General features: G+C 38.3%; 1 protein-coding gene across 1 annotated transcript; it reads right to left on the bottom strand.

Moving 5' to 3' along the window:
- Nucleotides 1-5773: 5773 nt before the first annotated feature.
- On the bottom strand, nucleotides 5774-13500 carry LOC308384624 (kunitz-type serine protease inhibitor A-like; the record flags this gene model as incomplete). Its single annotated transcript, XM_080863161.1, is given in 6 exon segments — nucleotides 5774-5817; nucleotides 7599-7777; nucleotides 8103-8109; nucleotides 8957-9085; nucleotides 9088-9138; nucleotides 13452-13500. Coding segments are annotated over 6 exon segments (459 nt in total).
- Nucleotides 13501-14052: the final 552 nt, after the last annotated feature.

The raw sequence follows: 14052 nt of genomic DNA, 5'->3' as shown, positions 1-14052 counted from the left end.
ATCATTAACTTGGTTTCCCTGGGTATTTTCCCATGTGTTATTAATAAATCTTCTTTCTTTTTTTTGGTACTTGTACTGGTTTTATTTTGTTGTAATTATCTGCGACACCTTAAAGGCCGGTCCATGAAAATATTGTTGGACACAAACTAGTCCGTGGCGCAAAAAAGGTTGGGGACCGCTGGTTTAGAGTAGTCACTGTTTCCATATATTATTGTCCATATTTTGTCTTCATTAAGTCATGTTACATATTCAAATACATAAAAGTGTATGGAACTGTGTTTCTTTTGTGGAGGACGAGGAGACCCAATTCGCACAGCTATCTCCAAAGAGTTTGTTGAAGCGCTCACTCACTAAATGAAGGATGAGTTAACTCACGATGAACTGTCATCTTTCAAAAGCGTCGTTTCCTTTTTACTCAGGATCAATAATTGCCTGAGGGAAAAGGGAGATTGAAAAGAGGGATGCTATAGAAGAGTACATCTGTGAGTCTCTGGCAGCAGCCATCATCCATCTGTCCTCTTTCTTTGGTAGGTGCAGGATTTTTCTTTGTGGCAAAAAGGATAAGACTCTTCGACCATGCATTGAGTACCATGGCGTGAATGAAATTACAGTAAAGAATAAATACCCTCTTCCGATCATTAACTCTGCCTTTGAACCATTTCAGGGGGCCACTATTTTCACCAAACTCGATCTCTGCATTTGGAGGGCGACAAATGGAAAACAGCTTTCAACGCTCCTTTAGGCCACACAGTAATCCCTTTTGGACTCACTAACTACCTGCCATTTTTCAAGCTCTAGTAAACGATATACTAGGGAAATTTTGTAAATGTTTTCATCTTTGTTTATCTGGATGATATTAAAATTTTTTCCAAGTCTCCCCAAAAGTTGATTCTGTTCATCTGGACATAGCTTTTTCAGTGGGAGAAATATTTCGTCACTCATCCAAGTGACTTCTTCAGTGAACATTGAAAAGTGAACATTGGCATGCTCGAAGGAGTGACCTTTGTCCTTTAGATGCAGATGGACGGTGTTGGGGACTAACGGAATACATGTACCGCCGTTACGTATTTAAAATACAAAATATGAGTATAATAGATACAAAATATGTATTCCGTTACAGTTACCGTTTAAAAAGGTGGTATTCAGAATACAGTTACTTTGTTGAAATGAATGGATTACACAGCAGTATTTTCCTGTGCCCTCTGTATTTTTAACAAAACACGCATTAAGAGGCTCTAATGCCTGTGTCTCAATCTCGCGGGCCATGTCACCCCTACTTGCATAATGACGTGAAGAAATATTTTTTAAAATTATTCACAAAAATGATTTAATATGAAGGCAATAGGCAGAGTGTTACAGGCATAGCCCTAAAGAATGTAGCGTCATGGGCAGTGTAGTCCGTGGTGCAGGGAGAATGGACTGCCATATCTGTTATGTGTCTGTAAACGCGAGGGAAGGAGAAAAATAGTCGAAAAATACGAGTTGTCACCGAGCAGAAACGGGAGCTGGAAGCATGTAAATACAATAACCACTGCAGCCAGAAAGAGTGCCTGACGAGCCAAGTTGTAAGTAAGCTATTAAGACTCGACCGTGTTCGTGTTTTCCTCCGAAACAATAAGCTCCGTTGGAGCAGCCTTTCAACGCCTCTCTCTGTCCCTCGCTAGCAAAGTTAACCCAGACAACAAAGTAAAGCTAGTTTTCGGCTACAAGCCCAACACGGAACCCGACATATTAGCCAGAGGCCCCTTTACGGATTTATGCCTTTACGGTTTGGAGCCGCAGACCTGTTTCATATATGCGCGGAATAGTTTTCTATACGAGATCACTGCAAAAAGTGCCTTACCTAATGTCCACCCTACTGTTACTTATTTTATATTAAGATTTAAAAATCTAGTTGGTATTCCTATGGTTAATAACCAGCAATAGTACATTTGTGTAGTTGTAAAAAGCATAATAATATATTAAGTAATCCAAAGTATTCAGAATACGTTACTCTCATTGAGTAATGTAACGGAATACGTTACAAAATACATTTTTGGGCATGTATTCTGTAATCTGTAGAGGAATACATTTTAAAAGTAACGTTCACTGCAGATAGTTTGAAAGAGGAGTGAAAGAAGCCATCTATGTCCACCTTGAACGACCATCTTTGAACAGAGGCGGTGGCTTACGACACCAACTGTCTGCCATCTATAATCCAGTTTTGAGATCCCTTCCCAGACGCTTTAACGCCCACTCACATCCTGGGCCTTCTGACCTCAGGAAATCACGTGATAGGGTGGGGCTCGGTTTCACAATGAGGTCACCTGAAACCTTGGCTAATTGTGACCTACACCCGTGGTGACACCTTGGCTCGTGTGATTAGGTAGAGGATCATTAGGGGGTCAATTGTTCCTCTGGAGGGGACACTCCTATAGGGCAAAAATCTGGGACTCTCCACCATTTGACCTTAGAACTGAAGAAGCTTCTCAGACGAGAGGTGGGACGTCTTCAAGCTACTTAAAGTCCAGACGCTTTTCTTTCCAAACTCCTTAGACTATGATGACCTGGATGACTGAGAACCTTCACAGACATACGTAAATACCATTTCCAAGGGATTAAATGTGCAGTAAATACCAATGGTCAAAATGGAAGACAGTCATTATTCACTTGCAAGTCATAATATGAACATGAAGTCAGTAAAAACCAATTATAACCAAAATAACAATTTCAGGAGTTCAGACGCAAGCTTAAACATAACCCTGACAGAAAACAACGAGAAGACATCAAGCTATGTGCTAATAACCTGGCCCGTTATGAAAAGTAAAATGAAAAACTTTTTATGTACCTAGAATGTCTTAATGTCAGATTTTGAAAGCTGAAAAGACAAACCTCCAAAACAGAAGGTGCTTCATCTTGCTCCTTGTCTTTGCGATATCTATCTATCTATCTATCTATCTATCTATCTATCTATCTATCTATCTATCTATCTATCTAAGTGAGAGTGGGTGATCAGTATTGACCTTCTATAGCACAGTGACATCTTCCAAAGGTAATGGCAGAGCTATAGCTTTATTACCTTTATTGTATAAAGTGGGTGTTTATATATGATAATCTTTGATGTAAGGTGTGATGGGGCGTGGTCTGCGGTGCCACTGCAGGAGCGATGGACCCACCTGCATGGCATCTGCAATCATGCCTCGCCGGCTTGAAAATCTGCACTGGGTCCTGAGGGTTGCGTTGTTGTTGATGTGAGTCGGGCTGTGAGCTGGAAGGCTGCAGCCGACTGAGTGTGTTTGTAGCAGCCACCGGAGTTAATAAAAGATGCTGTAAAACATGTTCATAAAAACGTCATCGTGTCTGCTGTGGTATGTTTACCGAAGGCTTTAAAAAGAAGGTCATCCAACTATTTTCCTCTTCTTATGCAATTCAGGGTCGTGGGGGGAGCTAGAGGCTATGCTATCTGTCATAAGGTGAGAGAAAGGCAACACCCTGAGTAGGTCGCCAGTCCATGGCAGGGCTAACGCATAGAGACAAATTCCATTCATTTTTACATTTGCACCTAGAGTCAATTTAGAATGACCAATTAACCTAAAACCCATGCATATCTTTGAAATGGGGGAGGAATTCAGAGTAGCCAGAGAGAGCTGACAGACATGGGGAGAACATGCAAACACCACACAGAAGAGCACAAGACGGGATTCAAATCCAGGACCTTCTTTCTTTGAAGTAACCGCTGCATTAACCAAAAGAAAATCATATCTGGATTATCTTGAAACAGCAATTTATAGAGATAGATATTCTTTAATCAGGAAATAAGAATGGCGCTGGTGATAGCAGACAGGAGGTGGTTGAGAGTAGCCACTGTAAGCGTCATGGCAACCTTTGTGCTGCCCTCTCATTTAAGCCAGATTGCATTTTGATGCTGTCACATTACTCACACCTGTTTAAAGAAAACAAATGCATGATGATGATGAGTATGAATACCCCATATCTAGTATTTGTAATAAATTAGAAAATCTCCTGTCTCAGGTGATGCTGAAAAACTAGTTCATGCATTTATTGCTTCTAGGCTAGACTCCTAAAAACTTTAAAGGCCTTTAGCTGACCTGAAATGCTGCAACAAGACTAAAGGGTGGAAATAGAGAGCACATATTTCTCCTATATTGGCTTCTTTTCATTACTTCCCTGTCAAATCCAGAATCCTTCTCACCACTTACAAGGTCTTAAATAATCAGGCTCCATCTTCTCTTAAAAACCTCACAGTAACATCCCAAAAAGAGTACTGCAGATTTACTTTTGGTTTCTGGGATATTTAAAAGTAGAATGGGAGTTCAGAGCCTTTGGCTTTGAGGCCCTTCTTCTGTGGATCCAGTTTGGATTCAGGAGACAGACATTAAGGGCAGACATTTTAAGATTAGGCCCAAAATTTTATTTTTGGTAGCGCACATAATTAGAACTGGATTGGGTGACCCTGAATCCTCCCGTATTTATGCTGCAGTTGGTATAGGCTGCTGGGGGGGCCTTCCCATAATGCCCTGAGCGTTCCTTCTTCACTCACTATGTGTTTACACATCAATATGCATTCAATCATTAGTTATTATTAATCTCTGGCTCTTTTCCAAAGTGTGCCTTTGTTCTGTCTTGTCTTTAAGTAAAAAAGCACCTTAAAAAGAAGGCTTGGTAATACACGAAGAACAACACTGAGAATATTTCCTGCAGTGGATAATAAACAGTAGATGGCAATTAACATATTTTATGAACCTTTAGGACTGTTAAAAAGGCACTGAATACTGAGAATGCATTTTATGCAGCTAGTACAATACTCAAGCAACATAACATTATATTGTAAGATTTATGAATATCTAGCAAGAAAACAGAGTCAAAAGGCATCACAGTGCAAAAACAGGTTTAAACATATCTGGTGTTTTTTAATTGGCACATGCATTCAGATTTAGTTCAGTTTTCAAGAAAACACTAGCTGATAATGCTGTTATATTTAAATAATTATAAGACCACAATACTAAAAGACCTTCAGGCAATTGTGCACAAGTGAATAAGTATGAGAACCTAAAATTACACTTTTAGGTTCTCATACTAAGAAAACCTAAAAGTTTGCTGTTGTTGTTGAGTGTTTTTCCCTCTTTTCCTGCTTCTGAGTGACAGGTGTCCAGAACTGCTGAAACACAACTCATAACACGTGAAATTACTTTCTGTATCTGACCAACAGTTTAAAAAAGACAAAATTTTAAGTTTGTTATAACACAAGGCAAGAAAAAAATTGTCAATATGAAAAGTAGTTATTAAAAAGTGCTCAGAAAAACAATAGAATAAAAAAATCATTACTTTACATTTGTAATGTTGATTAAGTAAAATGTAAAATTGGGGATCACGTAAGACTTTTAGATACACGAGGAAGAAAAATCAAAAGTTGAACATTGAATCAGTGACCACCATGATATTATTTGATGGAGTCAAATGTTGTCCTGAATTATCCAGTCAAGTAAGGGCCTAAAGAAAAGAAAACAAAAGTTATATATAAAAAATAAATAAAAATTATTATATAAAAATAAAAATTATATAAAAAACTGCTTAAAAGTGGAAAATCAAAACTCCACATAGTATAGCAATTTAAAAAAGACCTGTTTAATGATTAAAGACATTAAAGACAAAAGGTTGTTTCACCCCTCAGAATCTTCAAAAGCTGTTAAACAGTACATATATTTATGTTGGCAACCAGGTTGGACTAAAGCAAACGTATCCTACATTGTCTCTTTTTAAATAAGAGTGTGATCTACTGACCAGTCGGAGTATCCACCTCATCCTCCTCAAGACCATCTAAAATCCAAAACAGTTCATGTCAGTCTTGATGCATGCTCCATCATCTACATAAGGACATCGAAAAAACATTGATTCTGTTTATTTGGACGTAGCATTTTCAAAATGTTTCTCCCACTGAAAACGTTACTTCCAGATGAACAGAATCAACTTTTTGGGAGTTCAGGTCAGTATGTATAAACACATATCACTGTGTTGTTTTGGACAGAATTATCACTGACTAATTCGTTTTTACAACATGTAATGATTTATTGATATATGAACATGTGTTAATATCCGAAACTGTATAGAAAAAAAGAGAGCACATCGTGCTTACACTTGACACCTGAGCAGGTGGAGTTGCAGCTGTTGTAGTCGTGAAATCTGTTTCCATTTCCAACGCATCCGGTCCAAATGAATTCTTTGCATTTTTTATCACTGGAATCATAGTAGTACTTCACACAGTTGCCATTGCATCCACCTTCAGCTCTTTTTAGGAGGCAAGCTTTAGATGCTGTTCAGAGAAAATAATAATGATAATAATAATGGATTGGATTTATACAGCGCTTTACAATGCCACTATTCATTCACTCTCACATTCACACACTGGTGGAGGCAGCTACGGTTGTAGCCACAGCTGCCCTGGGGCAGACTGACAGAAGCGAGGCTGCCATATCGCACCATCAGCCCCTCTGGCCAACACCAGTAGGCGGTAGGGTATAGTGTCTTGCCCAAGGACACAACGACCAGGACGGAGAGCCCGGGGATCGAACCGGCGACCTTCCGGTTACAGATACGCTTCCCAACCCCCTGAGTGCTCGTCGTCATCATCATCATCATCCTCAAAATAGGCATAACATTTGTTTTGGTTGTTTTAGCATTTTTAATTGTCATTATATTAAAGGTTTTTATCAGAGGTAAATTTTAAACACAAATATTTTAAATACTAACACAACATGTTTGAAGGCATTCGACTTTCAGACATGTAGACATCTTAAGCCTCAGTAAACATTTACCAAAGCCTCAGGCATGCTGCCAGTAGATTTTACCAAACTTACAAATACTAAAAATTGATTCTCTGAGAACTTGAGAAGTTCATTTTTAGAACTTGGTGACATCTGACTGGTGCTTAGTGTGAACACTTTGTTCCTACAGCCTCTTGTGAAGTAATTATATGTAGAAATGGTTCATAGAAAAGTCTGAAAATCTTAACAAACCACAAATGTTCCTCTCTCTCTATATAAGATTCTGCCTTGTCAGACAATTCATCCTCCGAAGACCTCAGATAATAAAGAAGTAGGACAATGACATATTTTTCATCTTGTCACATCTGCTTTTGGTGGTCATTAAAGATACATGACATATATTTACCATCTGAAGGTTATCAGTTAAACACAATAAATTATGCAGTTATTCTTTTGTCCTTATAAATCTTACCATCCATAGGGTAGATATTCTCTGCATTATGTGAACAGTTTCTCATGCACTCTGCTTCATTTTCAAAGCGGTTTGCATTTCCTCCTTCACCTTTATATATGTTTGATTTTTTTATAAAAAGTTTCTAAATTGCACATTTAAGAGGATTGGTCCTCAGTGTTAAGTAACAAAGAATGAGTGAATTAATCATCTATTTTAAATATTTATTATTACCAAAGTCTAGAGAAAACACATGTAACTGTCCTGTATTTTGGATAGAAGTATCACTGACTAATGGTTTTAGAACATGTAATGAGTTATTGATATATGAACATGTGTAAATATCTGAAACTATGTGTAGACTCAACAGAGCACACTGTTCTTACCTTTGACACCTGAACAGGTGGAGTTGCAGCTGTTGTAGTCGTGAAATCTGTTTCCATTTCCAACGCATCCGGTCCAAATTAATTCTTTGCATTTTTCCTCCCTGGAATCATAGTAGTACTTCACACAGTTGCCATTGCATCCACCTTCCGTTCGTTTTAGGAGGCGAGCTTTAGACGCTCTTCAGAGAAAATTTTGTTATCATTATCAAAATAGGTATGACTGTTGTTTTTAATCTTTTGGTTTTCCATTTTGTTAACAGATTTCACCAAACTGACAAAGTCAAAGGACATTTTATCTATATTTCTTACATTTTACATAGTTTTATAAGTAAATAAAATTGTTAGTGTTTTCTCTCTTTTTTTCTTTCGTTGGTTAGTTCCTATACAGGCATTACCCAAAGTGGGGGGAAAAGAGCAAAACCACAAACCAAAACCACTGTAAGCCTACTAAGACCATTACACTGAGTTATAATATTACCAACAACCAAAGAGAAATCAGTGTACTGCTCACCTGTCAATCACGAAAAGAGAAGAAGAAAGACCTTTTTAGATACATATACTGATTGTCCATTAAAATAAATATTCTAGATACAAACAACCTTTATTTGTCACATACACAATCATACAGAGGACGATATGTAGTGAAATGCTTGTGTCCAAGCTGAGGACGTAGCTGTGCCATTCCAGGGCTTGGTTTTAGCATGGGCGGTCTAGCTAGGACCCTTACTGAATACTGGGTGGGAATCGAACTTGCAACTCCTGCTCCGGTGTGTAGTTTTATCACTATACTATCCAGATGCTGATACACTTCACTATAGAAGAAATTGTCAGAATTTAAATTCTAGCAGTTTCACTAGCAATCTTAATTTGCACTGTCACAGGACTACACACAAAGATATACACTGACATATTTGTGGAAAAAGTCTCTGACCCCTTGGGCTATTATGGCTAAAGAAGATTGACATCTCTGTGACTGATGATGGATTCAAAGATGCTTAATCCCAAGTGTACCATGCAAAATCATCACCGTTTTGTATAAAATTTGAGTTCATGTTAACTGTAGAGTAAAGCATAATAATCTTGCAGGTTATCTACAATGTTTCCCTGCATGTTTGAGCAGTTTGGGACAATTTGTCTGCAGTGCCAAGAAAGTTAGAAATGTTTTGAGAAGTATGCTGAAGGAATTGTAAAATCGTAATTAGTAGTCCTGCTGCTCTTTGAGCACTTGGTGGCATATGGCTATTGCACAATGTGAACACTTTGTACATGGTGTACATGACATTATATTTTGCATCTTACCATCTAAGGGTTATCAGTCAAACATAATAAATTATTCAGTTATTCTTTTGTCCTCTTACCATCCATTGGGTAGATATTCTCTGCATTGGGTGAACAGTTTCTCATGCACTCTGCTTCATTGTTGGCATTTCCTCCTTCACCTTTATATATGAAAGGACTGCACTGATCTTTGGTGGAATCATAATACCAGCGAAGTTGAAACTTGAGCCATGACCTTCATTAGGAGTTAAATGACATTTATCTGATGGAATAGAAAATATAAGACAGTCACTGCACAATACACTGTGTTTCACTTAAAATCAGTGGATGCATTGCAGAAAACAGACTAAAAGAAAATCTATCAGACTAATACATACTGATAGATTGCAGGTAAGAAATCCAAAATTATTTTTATTTTAAATGGTGGATTTCATTTCCAGTAACTTGTAACTAATCATCTGTTGTCCACATTAATCATTAAGAAAGTCAGAAAATCTGGAGAAAACACGTATAGGTGTCCCGTGCTTTGGATAGAATTAGCACTGACCTATTAAACATACAGTGATTTATTGACATATGAATACAGTATCTGGAAGTGTGTGTAGAAGAAAGAGAGCCCACTGTCCTCACCTTGGACAACAGCACAGGTGAAATTGCAGCTGTTGTAGTCAAAAAATCTGTTTCCATTTCCGAGGCATCCTGTCCAACTGAATCTTTTGCATTTTTTATCAGTGGAATCATAGTAGTATCTCAAATATTTGCCATTACATTCACCTTCAGCCTTTTCTAAGGTGCAACCTTTAGATGCTGTGTAGAGAAAACATCACCATAATTATCATCATCATCATAGTAATTAAAATAGTCAAAGCAGTTGTTTTAATGTTTCCAGTTATTTTATCTACTAAAAATCTCAGGTGAGTTTGAATCTCAGTAACATTGACCTGAAAATTAGATTAGTTTTGTTATCATTAGCTTCTGTAATTTTAGCCTTTTTAATATAATTGATTGAATGGTTTTTGTCAGAGCCAAGATTTAAGAAATTCACCACAGATATGAAGTTTTCTCATTTCCTTATTGTTAAAAACTTAGTAGTAACTTAGCTAGTGATCTCTCCACCTGGGTCAAAAATAGGTCTTAGTTACTGTTCCTCCAAGTGAAGTGTAACCAGGGCACACTTGGGGAATCTGTAACAGACTGTATTCTTTTGGTATTTTGTTATTTTTAGTGAAATGTTATCGCTCTATAAAAAACATCTAATTCACAAACATGACCTGCAGACCAGCGCCCTATTTCAGGAAGCCGGTTTAGAAAACTCAGAGTGAAAAACGATACTCAGGGTTGAGTAACCCTGAACTGTCCAACTCGGAATATTCGGTTTCAGAAAGGCTGATAACAATTAGTTCAATCAACGCGGAGTTGCTTTAACCCCAAGTTAAGCGCGAGCACGAGGATACATAAAGCCCTGATTAGTGGACCACAGATTAAGCGAGTCACCATGGAGACGGAGGGAAAGAAGGCGCGGTCAATGTATTTTACAGCGCTTGAGGCCGAAATTCCGATGGCAGCATATGCGCATATGCCGATAACATGCAAATTTTGCAGAAAAAAAGTAACACAGCCTCAGCTGCAAAACAAAGGGAACATGCATGGCAAAACATAGCCGACAGAGTCAATGCGTGAGTTTTAATTTAAACACTGATCTAGGGATTTCCACCCATTTAACACGTTATTTTATTATATTTTATTTTATTTTTTATTTTATACATTTTATTTTGTGATGTGAGCGCAGGTGCAACCCAACAGGCCCCAAACGTTCCTGGCAGCAAGTAAAAATGAAATATAAAAATATAGTCCAAACAGGTAAGGTGTAATTGTATTATGAGCCATAGTGCTTGGTCTGTTTGTCCTATGTAAATCAATTGCAGTTAGAGGCTACATTAATTTTCTTTCTGTAAGCACTTATTGAAATTATCTGAGCACATTACAAGTACATATTTGCTTACTCTGTATGCTCAAATGTGACCCGTTATAGCCAACAGAAAAAAAGCGGAGGCCCGAAAAACAGGTGGGGGTCCTCCACCACCACCACTCACAGAGGCTGAGCAGTTGGCTTCCACATTTGTGATAATGTTGGCAGCATCACATATGATCTTCACAGTGCAGAGAACACAAATTAGCATCCATTACTATAATGAAATAATTTGTTAGTTTGAAATGCTACAGGGAACTATGTACCTGTACATTAATGCTGTGGAAAGACTTCCTGTTCACATAGTCTCCTTCATTTACTGAAGGAGCAATGATTGGAATGTGAGTGCCATCTGTACAGCCAATCACGCCTGGGAACCGTGAGAATAAATGTAAAATTTAAGTAGTAGTTCAAGTATCACCACATCATGAATTAAGTTTCGTTCATCCTGATACCTGCAATTTTGTGGCATCCCTCTTTGATAAATCTTGTGGGTCTATGACCGGGGAACACCACAAACGAGTACAGGAGACGTTTCAGTGCAACTGTAACATTCCTGACTGCCCGACAGACGGTAGCCTTGGAAACGTGCTCAGCGTCACCAATATTATACAGAAAGCTCCCGTTTGCAAAAAACCGAAGTGCAATACAAATAATATGTACAGAACTGAGAGAATGTCCACGATGTGTCACATGAGCAATATTAGGCCTGAGGATGTTATTCAAATAAATTATAGATTGTGCTGAAAAACGGTAACGTTCACACAGAAAATCATCAGGAAATGATAAAATGTCCAAACGCGCTCTAATCACTCTCTCCCGGCGGAGAGCTCTGCGGAGAATTTGGGCTTCACGATCTACTGGCTCTTCAAGGAAGGGCACGCCATGTCTGACACTTCCTACAGTCAGGTTTCCGACAAAGAGGCGGAAAACGTCAGGGTTAGTTGAAGTAAACCTGCTAGGGGGCAGGTTAGCTTCACGGAGTGTGTCGTCATAGTAACTCACTCAGAATTAATCTAAACTCGCTTTGTGAAACCGAAAACCCAGAGTTTTCGTTAACTCAGCGTATACTTACTCAGAGTTTGAACTAAACCGGCTTTCTGAAATAGGGCCCTGAAGTCTACAGTTTTCCTGGTCGCCATGTGAACAATGTCACGATTTTAACACTGATAAAAGTAGTAACACAGAAGGCCAAAGCAAGACAAAATGAACCTTAAGTAAAGATGTCAGGACAGAAACTAGAGCTTCACCTCACAAACACAAAAAAGCTATTGTGGTTGGGCATGAAAATCAATAGATCCTCTTAGTGGATGGGGAACATCGGGTTTCACAGGCTGTGACCTCAGGTCTGTTATGTAAATATGGACAAGTATGGTATCCACAGAAACACTGGAATCTCAGCTAAAAGCTCATACAAACCATTTCTATGACCAGCGGACACAGCTAAAACAAAAAAGAAATAAACGAGCAGGTAAACAAATTCTGCAATCCCTCATTCACCTCACGCCACATAAGCAGACAAGTAACAGCTCTACTGAAAACCGACATCTGACAGCTTCATCACGCTCTGACCAAAATTCAGCAAAACCAGCAGAAAAACAGTAAAAACAGTAGTATGTAGCATGAATCTTTATCTTACATGTGTGGTCTTGCTTCAAAACTTTGTACATCACTGTTACTGAATAACTCCATCTCCCACAATGCCTCAGAGCAACCCCCCCCCCCCCCCCCCCCCCCCCCCCCCCCCCCCGCCACACACACAAACTGTTTCATCATCTGATTTAATATTTACACCTCTGCTGAAGTCTCACAAGTGCTAGCTTTATTGTGATACCAAGATTGTTCACAAAGAGTTTGTAATTACAGAGAAATACTATATTCATTTTGGGGCATGTCATTTATGAGCAGGAACATCAGAAATTAAACTTGGCGTCTATTTAAAGCCATGTAATGAACATTTGGATGAACAAAAGTTGTTCAGTAAAAAGGGAAGTTAAGTTTTCTAAGAGCATATACTGATATTCCATTAAAATAAATAAACTAAATGCATTTCACTGTAGTAACGAAGAAATTGCCAGAATGGCCCTAATTTGCACTGCCACAGACAGAGAGAGGCACACTGACACATCTCTTTGATGGGAAGGTATGTTGGAGAAGATGTTCTTTTAGTGCAAATCATAACTATCTTGCAGGTTATCTGCATTATTTCCCAGCATGTTTGAGCTGTTTGGGGCAATTTGTCTGCAGTGCCAAAAAGTGTAACAGTCGTGCTCTATAAACAGTTGATAGCATTAGTGCTTTGATCCTACAGTCTTTTGTGCGAGGTAAATACATGCTAAAATGATCCAAGAAAAAGGTCAACCTTCACATCTCAAGAAAGTCTCTCTCTCTCTCTCCCTCTCTTTCTTTCTCGACGTGAGATTTATCTTATTAGTCAATTCATGCTCCAAAGTCCTTAGAAAACAAGGAAGTAGGAGAAATCTTTAGTTTACATCCACTCTTGGCACTCTTTGAAGATTACATTACATTTTGCATTTTAAGATCTTAAGGTCAGACGTTAAACATTGAAAATTATTCAGTTGTTCTTTTGTCCTTATAAATCTTACCATCAATAGGGTAGATATTCTCTGCATTGGGTGATGCACTCTCTTTCATTTTCAAAACGGTTAGCATTTCCTCCTTCACCGTTGTATAGGAAAGGAGTGCACTGATCTTTGTTAACATCATAATGAACTGCTAAAGTGAAGCTTGTTCCCTGGCCCACATCAGGAGGTAATAGACAGAAATCTGTTGAAAAAGAAATAATGTACTGTAAGATTTCTTGTATAGGCGAAATTTGATTTAGGTGTTTTGGTTTTAATCAAGTTCTGCACTTCATAATGATCATACGTAGCGCTGGGCCACAATATGTTGTTTTAGTAGAAAACACAAACACATATTTTTTCACATACATTTTCAGACCTCTTGCTTTTGAATGATTTCAAAAGTTCTTTCATCTAAAAATTCACTGGACATTGTTGGAAAATGATCCTGTTATTACCTCTTGGGTGCTAAAATTAATCTCATCATGCTCACAACTGATGGGCTCGGACAGAAATTATCTCATTAGTTAAACGTTTGGCATTATAGAGGAAGAAATCATCCAGTCAGCTTTGAAAGGCTGTCAGGAGTATATAAATAACATTTCCGGGGGATTAAATGTGCAGT

This window comes from Rhamphochromis sp. 'chilingali', assembly GCF_963969265.1.
Source record: "Rhamphochromis sp. 'chilingali' genome assembly, chromosome: 2".
Lineage (NCBI taxonomy): Eukaryota > Metazoa > Chordata > Actinopteri > Cichliformes > Cichlidae > Rhamphochromis > Rhamphochromis sp. 'chilingali'.
This window is presented reverse-complemented; position numbering and strand designations above follow the sequence as displayed.